General features: G+C 28.1%; 3 protein-coding genes across 3 annotated transcripts; 2 read left to right on the forward strand and 1 right to left on the reverse strand.

The window, feature by feature from the left end:
• Window positions 1-1,182: 1,182 nt before the first annotated feature.
• On the reverse strand, window positions 1,183-3,364 carry LOC107065167 (uncharacterized). The gene is given in 5 exon segments (XM_015318610.2): window positions 1,183-1,478; window positions 1,572-1,704; window positions 1,879-2,086; window positions 2,195-2,951; window positions 2,954-3,364. Coding segments are annotated over 5 exon segments (1,422 nt in total). The 5' UTR covers window positions 3,119-3,364; the 3' UTR covers window positions 1,183-1,319.
• Window positions 3,365-5,626: 2,262 nt separating this feature from the next.
• Window positions 5,627-6,661, forward strand: LOC107065168 (uncharacterized). Its single transcript, XM_015318611.2, has 3 exons — window positions 5,627-5,770; window positions 5,900-6,041; window positions 6,293-6,661. Exons 1-3 carry the CDS (start codon window positions 5,759-5,761, stop codon window positions 6,514-6,516), a joined length of 378 nt encoding a protein of 125 aa, XP_015174097.1. The 5' UTR covers window positions 5,627-5,758; the 3' UTR covers window positions 6,517-6,661.
• Window positions 6,662-7,072: 411 nt separating this feature from the next.
• On the forward strand, window positions 7,073-13,248 carry tko (30S ribosomal protein S12 technical knockout). The gene is made up of 5 exons (XM_015318612.2): window positions 7,073-7,222; window positions 7,553-7,591; window positions 7,694-7,741; window positions 12,718-12,942; window positions 13,058-13,248. Exons 1-5 carry the CDS (start codon window positions 7,159-7,161, stop codon window positions 13,183-13,185), a joined length of 504 nt encoding a protein of 167 aa, XP_015174098.1. The 5' UTR covers window positions 7,073-7,158; the 3' UTR covers window positions 13,186-13,248.
• The last annotated feature ends 947 nt before the right edge of the window (window positions 13,249-14,195 follow it).

Below are 14,195 nucleotides of genomic sequence, written 5' to 3' on the forward strand. Positions count from 1 at the left end.
ATTTAAATAGTTTGTCAAAAATATAACAAATATTTATTGTTCAATGAAATTAATTTTAAAATATATGTTACAAAAAATAAATAGTTAAATTTGCAAAATTTTATATGTGATATAATAAAAATTATAACATATTTAAAAGACTTTATTTTCATTTAAATAAAAATGGATGGTATCAGGAGTATAAGATAATTTATTATATAATATTATTATAACCTTATTTTTACTTTTTTTTAAATTATTTATTTAATAATTATAAAAATTCGCGCCTGTAGATATGCAACCCTACAAACACACTTGGAAAATGTTGCTTGCGAGCGCCACCTTTTGGGACAGAATTTTTTTTCTGCCCGAAAGATAAGCAACCCGTAATACACATGTGTATGAACAGTTTTGACGGAAAAAAATTCCGTCCCAAGAGATGTCGCTCGCAAGCAACATTTTCAAAACGTGTATGGAGGGTTGCATTCCTGTAGGCGCGATGTTTTTATAAATAATGATAAAAAATTAATTTTAATTTTTTTTCATTTCATTGATTTTATTTGTTTTATTTATCGCTACCTGTTTTCAAATCACTCTCAATGTAAAGAAATTTTCAATTTAAAAATGAAATAGTCGCATGATTACCGACAGTTTAGATTTTGTACCTTCTGAGAGATTTTAGTGTATCATAAGGTGTTGTATCGTATTAGAGATAGCTACTTTACCTACAGTACCTAATATAGGTTCTCTATGATCAGTAAACCTCTACCTTTAATATAGAAGCATTATAATACTTGCTTTTTTATTTTTTTGTTCATTTGATTAAGAGTTTCTTTTTTCTTCATTCCTTCGTTAAACATATTTTTTGGCTTATCTATTTTTATTTTTCTTGAAAAATGTATAGTATGAAAAATAATTAATTTTATTATTTTTTTATCATATTTTCTAGATATACAAGAATGTGTCAGGAAAAAATGTTTACAAATTCTAAGAATGTATTTTGCACATAAAAATAATTACCAAAAAATTATATTATTCGATTGATTCTTGTTAATTATCTTCCTATTCTCCCAAAAGGAAGAATACTTCTTTACTAACACTTTCTCAAACTTATTCAATATCATCAAAGAGATCATTTCTTTTTATTATCTTTCTTGAGTCCAACATGGTTTTTATCTTTTGTTTCTTCAGACAAGCTACCTATTCTTGTCCCCATGACATAGTCATTATTAAACTATCATCCTTATAATTAGTTTAATAATTGACTGGAACTAATAATCAAATGTGACGAAACCATTGACTGTTTTATTTGTTTCTCATTGTACAATGAAAATTTGATTTTAATCGGAATTATTGTTTTGGTTTTGAATATTATGCCAATATTTTTTCATTCTAACTAACCATCTAGACCAATGCAATTCCAAAAAATGGTCTGATAAATAGAATATGTCTGCTGGTTTTCCCGTTGTGTAACCGACGACTATCATACCATAGTGGATCTAATAAAATATGTCGAATTTTATTGAAAATTACAAAAATGTATTTCCTTCGACTTGACAGAAATAAAGAAAGAAATGTGAAAAACAATTTACCGAAAATGGATAACTTTTAGAGGAATTAATAGCACCTACATATGCGGCGAGTTGTATCGGTGCATCATAAGTTAAAAATAAATTTCCTTTCTCTTTGTCAGATTTTTTCCAATCAATGACGCATAATTTGCCCCTATGAAAAAAATATCGCATTTATTATATAATTTCTTTCTTTGAAATTAATTTTAAAGTGAACTAATATTAAAATATAGAAAAATAAAATAATAGTAAAAAGTGTAAAATAATAAAATTTCATGCACATAGAATTATTATTTTATTATAATAAATATTAGTAAAACTGTTTTACTTGTAAGTTGCTATACAATCGACTTTTCCTTTGTAAAACAACCCCTTATGAGAAACAAACGATTCGATTGCTCTAATATCTTTTATTTCATTTACGATACTACTTAAACTATCATAAGCTGGAAGAATATGTTCAGGTACATCAACTTCTCTTCCGTATAAAGTATCTTCTATACAAGAATGAAATAATTTTCCATTGTTCAGTAGCTCTGTAAATTAAAGATACTCAATTGAGTCATTTGCACTTGATCTTTTTTTTTTGTTTTGTTTTGCAAAGATAATTGATTAGACAAATGAATAACTTAGTTACTAATTACCTTGTTGATACTCATTGAATTTCTCTTCACCCATTTCTTTTATAAGTTTTTCTTTCCACAATTTTAAAGCTCTTTGAGCTTCTGAAGACATACTCTCAGATAAAATTTTAGTAACAGATGGATAATCAAGAATTTCTGGATCGTCTTTCAAAGAAAAGGATAATACTTCTGATTGTTTTAACATTTCTGGATTCGTTGGTTGTTCAGGAAAAATTGGAAAGCGACATAACTTAATTAAATCTACATTTAATATTTCATTCTTTGATTGTGGAAATTTTAACTCAGTAGAAATAGCTTTTGTTACAACGCTATCATCTTTATTAGTTTTGCTTGTTGTAATCCTATCATCTTTATTAGTTTTGCTTGTTGCAACCCTATCATCTTTATCAGTTTTGCTTATTGCAACGCTATCATCATTAATATTTTTGCTATCATCTTTATTAGTTTTGCTATCAGCTTTTTTACTTTTGCTAGATTTTTTAGCAGTTTTACTTTTTCTTATTTTAATATCTTTAATTCTTTTACTTTTAATATTATTCTCCTTGCTTTTGGATGCAACTTTATTTTCATTGCAATTAAGCAAAAGATTCTTTTCATTACTTGTATTCAATTTCATAATACTTAATGTGTTACAATCAATATTTTCCTTAAATTGAATCAAATTCATACTAGATTTACTAATCTTTAAATTCCACCATAATTCTGAATCCTTCGTTATATTTTCATCTTTTAAATCGACTGTTGAATCTGTTGTCGATGCCTTTTTTTCTTCTTTTTATTCATTGGTCCAAACATATATTTATCTTCTTTATTTTTCTGTTGTATTTTAGTAATAGTACGAATTATATTACATATATTCGTAGTTTTTATATTACGAAGAAATATGGAACATTTATGACCAAATAACATTTTGAAACTTTCCATTTTATATTAATTAATAATAAACACAAATTTTATTTATAATTATTGACAGACAAACATTTGATTAAAACATTGTTATTAATTGTATTCGATAAACATCGTTATTATTTTACACTGAGTTGAAAATAACAAATGTTTTTAATCAATAAAAATTTAACAATGCCGAACAACAAAGAAATTTTTTAAAATAACAGATTTAAGAATTATTTCATCCTAACCTAAAATACATGTGACAATATGTCTTTACCATACGAATGGTTTAAAATTCTCACGTTAGATGGCAGTTTATTAATAATTATGATAGGGACTTTGTACGAGGCACGCGCCAAAGAATTTTGGGGGACAGGAACTTATGTAGTCACGTGATTGCCCGCGAATGAATCAAACATTTTAAATAGTATAAAAGTTGTATATAGTAATAGTGAATAGTGTAGAGGGTAGAGTGGTTGAATTGGTTTGAAAAAATTATAAAATAATGAATTGCATCAAATACAGAAAAAAATAAATCATATTTAATGATAATTAAAAAATTTATATTAAAATAGAATAGGTTACACAACAAAAATTATTATAAATTCTAAAAGAAAGATTTTCACAATCCTTTTTATCTTAAATTTTTTTTGTTCGAAGGTAACATGCCACTAGACAAAATAAAGATTAATGATGAAATTGAATGAAATAAAATATCTATCTTTTATTATGTACACTTTGTATACTAATGTATGTCAACGAGGTCATCTATTATGTATTTAAAGTAATCCATGAAGGATATGTTTTATTGAAAAACGGCACGTTTTAACCCAAATTTACCGTAACGTAAGGGTTAAAATTTCATCGCCGCGGGATACTTTAGGAACTGCTGAAGGTAAACTTGTTTGCCTCTGTATGGTACGAAACGTAACCTAATTTTCATCGAATCCTTTAAAAAAGAAAATACTTTCGGAAAACTTTCTCTTTTACATCTCTTCGGAACTATACCATTAATCTAAAAATTCTATTGAAATTTATCGTAAAATCATTTTTCAAAGTCAATAAACTACCCTAATAGCACGAAATATTTAAAAATGTTGAATACATGTGTACTTAATATTAAAAAGACATTGAATCTCTTCACTTATTCAATATTTTTAAATATTTTGTGCTACTAGGGTAAAATAGAAAAAATCTTAAAAGAATAAAATTAATAAAATTAATAAAATTATTTAATATATTCAAAAACGAATTAATAACTCATTATTATTAAATTTTAAACCCAGGTGTATACGTAATAGAGTTAAATAAAGAGGAAATGTGATTCTGAAAGAACGCATTAACCACGCAGAAAAATCTTTTATACTCGTCGTGCCTTTTTACGTAACATTTGCAACCGAAAACCATAAGACAACCAACAGACAACTGGACTATTAGTACCCTAGTATATAACGGTGAAAGTTTCTCTTCTCCTTCCTTTACTTGCAGTACGAGAAGGAAGAATGAAATTGGAGATGCGCGGAAAAGAAAGATCGTCCTCCAGGATTTTCTATTTGGATCGAGCTGAAAACAAGAACTGAGAACGTTTGATCATCGTCTTCATCTTCTTCTTCTTCTTCTTTTTTTCTTTTCTTCTTATTCTAATTTTTGTTCATGTCGACTAGGAAGGTAAAGTCAAAGAAGAAAATCGAGCAACGTGTGATTCTTCCTCCTTTTGTATGACCCAGTTATTTGATACGGTATGCTGTAATGATACCTAATGATCCAATTTTCCTTGGAACTGAATCTTTCCTATAAATTGTGGAAAAAAAGAATTTAGAAAATATTCTTTTTAAGTGTGTCAATAAAAGAATAAAAGAATAAAAGAATGAAAGGATAGAAAGAAAATCAATTCTTTAACCCCTTTGTTGAATGGAACAATAAAATGGTTGACCTTTTTCCATCGGTATACACCTATAACATAGTTATACACCTATATATATTTTAAATGATGAATAGTTTTATATAACATAGGAAAATATATTTTCAATTATTAAATAATTATTATTTTTTTATTAAATATATTAATTTAACTTTAAAATACATTAATACTAAAAATATATATATCTGATTTACATATAAAAAAATAAAAATAAAAGAATCCTTAAATACAATAAAAAAATTAAAGAATAAAACATATCAATTAAAAAAAGCATAATAGCTGAATTTAAGGATACTTTTAATTGGATAAAAACTGTAATTTAGAGGAATGATTGATCTATTCCTGTTGATCTTTGATCTCTGATTTATCCTTTGTTTTTTTAACCTAATTCTCATTATATTCCGTAAGATCCTAGAACAAATTATTATAAGGTAAGATATTGCAATAAAGATTTTTGGTGAGGAACGAGGGGAAAAATTGCTTTAGAAAGGCGTATGGAGACACGCACCGTATGTAACACCATACCCATTACTACTCTGTCCTCTGTGAACCATTTCCCCTTGGTACGCATATATACGTATACGCTTGTCAAACCTGCTACCTGTATAGCTAGATATGTTTGTAGATGTGTACACCTTAGTAGAATTCAATCTCGTGGCAAAAGATTCCACTGGTATAAAAGGGGTGTGTCTCGTGGTGACCGAATCAGTTCCATAGCAGCTATCCAGCATCCACTCTAAGGCACCATCAACATGAACGCCATAGTGAGTAACAATATTGTATTATTATAACGTTTGATTAATCTTTAATTAATTGTTACGATTAAATATTATATTAATATGATTATTTAATTGAATTTGATCCTATTTGTCTGTTTTATTTTCCTTTTATAGTTACTCTTTACCATCCTCTCTCTGGTTTCGCCAATTTTTAGCGAAGAACCATTGCAAATTAAAAAACACGAAAAAAGGGGTATCTTCGGTCTCGGATATGGTGGTGGTTATTACGGTGGAGGAATTGGAGGACTCGGAGGAGGTAGAACAGATACTAAATAATTTCATTTTAATTATTGTACTTTTTTTTGCCAATCTTACTGAATCTTTAAAAAAAAAGTATCACACTTACGTCCGGGGAAAGCAAACTTTTCCGACAAACAACTTTCTTGATCGGTCATTCGAATTCTGACCTTTTTAGATAGTTAAATCGGAAATGTGTTTGTCTTTTCCGTAATAAACATTGAACCGGTGTTTCCAAAGATTTGTTTGTATATCTTTTTTGTTGTTTAGGATATGGTCATGGTGGATATGTAGGAAACTCAGTGGGTTACTCGTTAGGCCATAGTTACGGAGCTGCTCCCCTTGTTTCTTCTCATGGATACAACAGTGCACCGATCCCCTTATCTCATGGATACAATTCTCCTACCTATTCCTCATCGTATCTTGACCATTCCGGTATAGCACTTGGACATGGGTTCGGTGGTCATGGTGGTTTTGGTTACCACGGACTATAAGGAAACTTGGCATTACTTTTTATCAATGTTTCATCCACGTTGATACGACTTAGGTTTCAAACATATTTTCTAGAAAATAACTCAATCATTGTAGTCATTTTTTTGTACCAATTTTTGCATCTCTCTAATAAATGCATTATTTCTATCGATCGTTTTATTAATATCTCTTTTATTCCCTTATTTTAATGATTTTTAAATGAATTCTTTTATTGTATACATCTGCAAATAAATGAAATATTCGTAATATTTGTAACATTTTGTGTTGTGGTCACACATGTGGTTTACACATGTGGTCATATGTAGGGTACACATGTGCTCCTGTTGTAGGCAACATTTGTATCAATTTCTGATCGTACAAATACGGACGTCATTTCAACTATTCGTTCAAATTATTTAAGTTTAATAGCTCTTTCCATTTAATGTGTCGTTTAAAATTGTTACGTAAAGAATTGAGAAATAAATTGTAGAAAAAAGAAAAAATGTGGAAATAGAAAATAACTTGAAGATAAATGGGATTCCTATCTTATCCAACGGACTGTAATTAGTTGATTGATTGACCAGTAGGGGTCTACAGGAGCAAATTGTTTGGAATTTTTTGCGAAACGGATAATTTTTTAGAAATATTTAATTATTAAATTCATCATGAACGTTTTAACAAGAACAGTAGTGAATATAACAAGATCTTTTATAACAAATTACACTCCAGGTATGTTAGTATGACAGTTGTCATTTTTTACTTTACTTTCTAACCTCTAAAGTAAATCCAACTTGGAAAATTCCTATCATTATTTGTCTATAAAAGTATAGATAATATTATAATTAAATAAATACTGAAATAACTTAAAAAATGTCTATTATATTATTACATCTGTAATGTAAGCATAACAACGTTTACACAATTTTTATTGTTGACTAGTTTATCTACAATAAGATTGATTTCAAAAATAAAAAACATAATATTATTATAATACATTTATTAATTTATTATTAAGTAATAAATAACTATGCTGTGTGTTTCTTATGGTTTGATTTACAGTGAACAAATTGCACGTCATAGGAAATTATGGTTTTCAAGGTAATTTAAAAACAATTATGATTACAGATTAATCATAAGTCATTAACTTATCAATAGGTGTCTACTTTTAAAAATAATACTTCATATAATTAATTTCAACAGGTAGTTTAGTAAGCAAAATGAAAGAGTCCTTGACTAATACATTTCAAGGTAAGATTTTTCTTCTTTATAGTAAATATTACATTATAACTAAAATTCTAACACATTCATTAGTAAACTTATGAAATAATACTGTGTTTCTATTTTCATCAGACCAATTAATGTAACTGGTTATTAAGTAAACTTTCTTTTAATTTGTTCTTTTAATTTTTATTTAATGTCAACTCAGATAAATAATATATTGTTCATAAAATATATACATAATATCATATACAATTATATAAATTTCCTTCAAAGTGATTTTAATATTTAAAAATACATCAATAAGTCATTTTTAATTGGTCTTGATGATTATAATGTTAAAACTTTGTTGACCGGTTATTTTTTTAAGAATTTATCTCATATCATCGGCTATTATTTCGTAATTGAATTGAAAAGTAAAACAAAATAAGTAATTTTTAATAAACTGTACTTATTATTAGACTTTGAATATTTCTTCTTGGTATGATAAACAGTATAACAATAGTACACAAAAAATTGGTTACTATAATATTTTATTTTAACTCGTGACCGGTCAGCAACGTTCGACCACAGAAACACGAGTTAAGACCGGCGATACATGTAAATGCCTAAATTTTGACCGTTTTTCATTTTACATGTATCGCCGGCCTTAACTCGGGACCGGTCAACAAAGTATTAAGAAGATAAAAATAAGAATATTTGGGTGAATTATTTTATTCAATAAAAACGAGTAATAATTCGAATTTTTGTTGCATGCTTTATTATTACACTCTTAATTAATAGAAAACAAATTAACGAAAAATACAAAATATTTTTTAATACAAAATTTAGATGCACTTTAATATGACTTCTCTGGAAACTCGCTACGAGTAGCATAAGTTTTATAGATTTGAAAAAAAAAAAAAAAAAAGGGTCCGAATTGTATTCTCATTTTTTATGATCACAACTACGATCTTAATTTATTGTCGAGTAAAAAAAAAAAAAGTTACGTTGAAAATAGTAAGAAGGATTCTCGTAGAAAGTTTAAGTACCGAAATTTGTTGCATGCCGTGTCCTATTTTTTTTTTATCTTTCTTTTTCAATTCATCCAAGAAACTTCTCCTTTTTTTTTTGTACACGATCCAGAACAGAAGAATTGTATCTACGTGATAAAAAAAAAAAAGATCCTGATTTTTCTTTTCTTTTCTTTTTTATTTATCTTTAACTTTCTTTCTTTCTTTAAGACGATTTATAACTTTCAACGTAACTTCAATGTCGTTTCTCTTGAATACGGTTGCTTTTTTAAGTATCATTTTTTTTAACAAACTCTTTCTTTTTACCCCATTTATTGAGGAACATATCTACTGAAGAAAAAAAAACAAAAAAAAGTGAACTAAAGCTTAAAGGATTTTTTTATTTGTATTATTGCCAGAATTTATAGGTATCGAGTGTGTACAATTGTATAACAAAAAGAAAAAGTCATCTAAGATCTTAGAGTTACGAATTGGTTTGCACCTAAAAACATGTGTTCCAAGGAACGAAACGACTAATTCCCTTGGGAATCCGTTCAGGTAAAAAAACGAAAAACCGAGCTAACCGTTACGATGAATATTTTTCGGTCAAACGATCTCTAAACGAAAAAATGTACTTCTGTGAATTATTATTATTTTATCACGGTATATAATATATATATATAATATTATATAATAATATATAGTATATTATATTATATAAAAATATATTTTATATATATATATATAAATATATACTGTACTATAGTATAGTATATCCAGAAAGAAATAGAATACGAAGACCGCGAATGGAAGAATCGCACTCAGGGACGGGAACAATGGCGGGATTTGGTATTTGCGGCAATGAACTTTCGAGTTCCTAATGCCAATTATTATTAATAATAATAATAATAATAATAATAATAATAATAATAATAGTAATAATACGATAAAATTTTAAAATATTATTTTACCTCGAATATGAAATTTTCTACGAACAATTTTTTTTTGTATTATATTTTTTATTATTTTATTTACAATTTATTGTTACTTTTACATAATATAGTAACACGTACTCGTATGTACAATCAATTACAATAATTATGACTATTTTTAATAATTTTAATATTAATACGTAAATATAATAGATATAGAATTAAATAGATTTATGTACAAAGGTACATTTATTTGGGTATATAAGGATCTTATAAATAAAATAAAAACGAATAAAATAATAGATATTTGTATTTTACTTGAAACAATTTTTTGAACTTATTTTGATAATTTGAACGATTAATAAATGATAGTTCTTTTTAAAGTCAAATAAATGCAGATGAAATGTCAATGGATGATCCTTTTACGTAAGAATCGTTTCTCGAAGATCATTCGTTTGATATACATTTCCTTTAACATAAGTATAATAGAACTGGACATTCCTGCAATTGGTCAGAAGTATTCAGAAGAATATCTAGTTCTTATATATATATATATATTTTTTTTTTTTTTGTATTTTTCCTATATTCCCAGTGGAGTAGTCTGAAAAAAAAAAAAAATAAAGAAAAAAAGAGAGAAAGTTAGATAAAGAAATAGGTGATGGTGGTCGACTTAAAGAGAAGACCAGTTTTTTTCCCATCATAGAATGGGATACCGTATTCTTCCGATGAAAACCGTGTATAGTCAGCAAAAGAGCACGCAGCTTTTACCTCTTTCATACGAAAGTACGAGGGATGAAGATTTCGAAATGCAAAAAGGGAACACCGTAAGAAAGGATTTAGAGAGTAGGAGAGAGGTCGATGGGCTATAGGCAATCGATGGGAATCGAAAAAGGAGAAGGGGAATGAAGTGTTCATTTGCGGTTGACCAGTTGTTAGAGTTCCATCATATATGTATATATATATATATATATATATGTAAGGGTAACACCATCCCTTTTCACATTTTTCTTCAAGAAAATATCTTCACGAATTTCTAAGATATATTTATAATATTCATTCAATATTCGAATTTTTCTCATCATCCTAGGCTACGTTACAAATCGATCAAAATAATTTTCTCCAGTTCTGTTAAATTATGATATTAGAAAGAAAAAAAAAAGAAAAAAAGAAAAATGAATATATCTAAATTTTGGGTAAGAACGTGTTGAAAATAGGATTTGTATTTTTGAGGGGAGTAAGTTAAAAGTTAAATGATCTACGGAACAATGCATTCGAATTGATGTCAGGAATCTATCGAAATTTTGTAGAAAATAAAGAAAAGAAGAATAATATATCTTCTTTTTTTTTTTCTTCTCTTTTTTCTTTTTCTTTCGTTTTTTTTTTTTTTTATTGACCTCTTTTTTAAAGAAAGCAATAAAAGGGTTAAAAGTTGAGAGGAAAAAAAGAAGTATAAAAAAAAAATAAGAAAGTTTAGTTATAACTAATTTTTTTTTTTTACGAAGAGAGAGAGAAAGAGAGAGAGAGAGAGAGAGAGAGAGTGAAAGTTACGGTTGAGATAGGAATCGTACAAAAGCGTAACATCGTTGAAAATTTTCGCCATGTAATCTTACGCATTCATCTTAGAAAAAGAGGACTTGCCTTCCATGCATAATAGTTTTCATCTTGGACTCTTTGGCTTATTTAAGTCCAAGTTAGGTTGAGGATTAGCATCGACAATCCTTGGGCATCTGTCGCATTGACGGATCGGACGATGGTCAAGCCACATCCTTAAATGAGCAACAATGGTTAGGTCTAACTCAAGAAAACGTACAATTGATGATCAAAAATCGATGACAATTCCAAAATTGTCATGTCATTCAGAATATTTTACTTAATCGGTCCCTTCCTGTGGAAAACTAATACGAACCATTTTTATGTGGTTGCGTCTATCGCGTTCTAATATTCAACAATATCTCATATTGAATATTTTGCCGTATTATACCTTTTTTCTAGGTAAGGAACAAGTCATGTGGAAAATATATATATATATATATATATATATATACAATATATATATATATATATATATATATATATATATGTATAATAATAATTTTCAATAGGATCAGAGTTGCGTTGTAATTGAAAATAAAAATAATATTTAATATTTTATATTATATTATTGTCGTTCATGGTAGATTCGAAAAGATTTCAAGATTACGAAGAAACTTTTACATCGGTAAAAGAACCGATTTTACATAAAGAAGCTAAAGAATGTTTGCCATATTATATTATATTTTTTTAGGTAAGGAATAACGTGGGATATATAAATCATTCTAAAAAAAAGTGCATTTTTTAGGGATCAGTTGGATCATGGTTGCGTAATATCAAAGAATATTATATTAAATACTAAATGAAAATATTTTATATTATATTTTAGTTGTTCATAGTTACGTAGAGTTAAAGATTTCGAGATTACGCGACAAAGTTACGTGGAAAGATTTTGTTGTCCATCTGGAAGAAAAGAATCAGAAGATCTTAGGGTAAAGGGACGTGAAGAATATTTTCTTTTCCTCTAACAATCTTATTTAATAAGCTTGTCTACAGTCGACCAAAGAAGAACAGCTTTTTGTAGAAAAACTGGTATCGGCAGGGTTGCAGTTACCATATTTGAGCTGTCATATTCTTCTATTTCGATGGTTTCCGGGAAAACCAACTTCTTTTAGGTCAGAAGATTATTTGCGAAAGAGTTTTTGGTTTCGGTTTCGGTCAGCAGTACCGTTACCCCTCACAGGTCCCTAGAAAAGACTCTTTCCTTTCTTCCTTTCCTTTCTTTCCTTCTTTCCTTTCTTTCTTTTCCCTCTTTTAGTCTGACTACATTACGTCTATTTCGTTATGATGTGAACAAAGTGACTAAGAAAAAGAAACAATTTCTTCAGATCCTTAAATCGTTTTAACAAATAGGATTAGACAAATTTCTCTTGAAATATTTTTCTTACGAGAAAAGATTGAAATGATTTATTTGATTTATTTATTTAAACATTGTCAAAATAATATCTCGTTGATTTATTATCGTTTATTTTATTTATGCAATATTTTTCAGCTTTAGAACAAATTAGATATAAAACTACGTTGAAACAGATGCATGAAAGAGGAAGGCCGTATAAGAGAGCAAAGAAATCGAAGAATCCTCTCAATGGAAAACCCTTTGCAAAGGGCGTCATTCTAAAAACTGTTATTAAAAAACCGAAGAAACCTAATTCTGCTAATCGCAAATGTGTTATCGTTAAATTATCCACCGGAAAGGAAATGACAGCATATGTACCTGGTAAAAATAAGAAGAAATATTTCATTTGTATTCTTTTATTTAACGCTTTCTTTTTAGCAAATTTTGAAAACAACAAAAAATAATGTATTTTTTTCTTGATTGTATCGAAATTTAGGAATAGGTCACAATTTGCAAGAACACAATGTGGTACTGTGTCGAGTTGGAAGATTGCAAGATACTCCTGGTGTTAAAATAAAATGCGTTCGGGGGAAATACGATCTTCCTCATGTTAAACGAAATTAATGTACATATTGTAGATAATAATTTAAATAAAATATGACAATAATAATAATAATAATAATAAAATATACATCTATATATATAAAATTGATTTCATATATATATGTAAAATAGAAAATGTATGTGACGAAAGTAAGGTACAGTTATTTAGCTATTGAATTTCTCCAACCAATATATAAATGTGTAGCATGGTCACGCTTTTGTAAATCTTCGTACGCCTGTAAATTGCGACCCTTTGACACATATTTTGAACACCGTGCGCTTTTACAGTGCATTTCAATCTAACGGTAAACTATGGGCGAACCACGCGTCCTTTACATTATACGCACATACATATACATACGTAAATCCATCTACAATGCATCCTCACGTTTAGATATCCACAATGTGAAAAGGGTTCTGATGCAGCAGCAGCCCTCGTCTTTCGACGTTATTACGGTAGGGTTGCACGCAGTCTTCTTTTACGCATCTGCACTTTCCTCATTCACCCACGCCGGTCACTGCTTGGCTATTGACCATATGACATCCTGACCAACATCAAGATACTTTTGGAAAAACTGGTTCTCAAACTAATCATCACGATGTGAACCTTATTAACAAAATATTAAACTAATTATTAATTTTTTAATATTAACAAAAAAATATCTCATTGGAAATATAAAATTTTTGTAAAATTGAATTTTTATAATGATTCAAATGATATTTTCCAATAAAATAGTATTTAGGGATGAGTAAAACAATGGATCGTGAAGAAAAGAAATACAGTAGTTCAGAAATTTGATTTCGATTTCTTTTTCTTAAATATTCACATTGGCATTGGGAATTTTCTTTTCTAACTTTATGACAAAGGGTTTTTTCTATTGTACGAGCATGAGAACCCAATATTAAGCACGCCTACAATGGTCTCTTAAGAAGGGACGAGATGACTACGATGACACTGAATAAAATTGCCACGAGACTAACACGCGCCTACCAATGGTTGCATTCGTCGTCTAATTTTCGTTAACATTTTC

The sequence above is a fragment of the Polistes dominula genome, unplaced genomic scaffold (assembly GCF_049000335.1).
Source record: "Polistes dominula isolate Pdom_NZ unplaced genomic scaffold, Pdom_raw_medaka contig_23, whole genome shotgun sequence".
Lineage (NCBI taxonomy): Eukaryota > Metazoa > Arthropoda > Insecta > Hymenoptera > Vespidae > Polistes > Polistes dominula.

Coding starts and splice junctions, on each gene's coding strand:
- LOC107065168 (XM_015318611.2), top strand. Junction 6,042..6,292: donor AATTGGAGGACTCGGAGGAG/GTAGAACAGATA, acceptor TTTGTTGTTTAG/GATATGGTCATGGTGGATAT.
- tko (XM_015318612.2), top strand. CDS start 7,159: ATGAACGTTTTAACAAGAACAGTAGTGAATATAACAAGATCTTTTATA. Junction 7,223..7,552: donor TATAACAAATTACACTCCAG/GTATGTTAGTAT, acceptor TTTGATTTACAG/TGAACAAATTGCACGTCATA. Junction 12,943..13,057: donor AATGACAGCATATGTACCTG/GTAAAAATAAGA, acceptor ATCGAAATTTAG/GAATAGGTCACAATTTGCAA.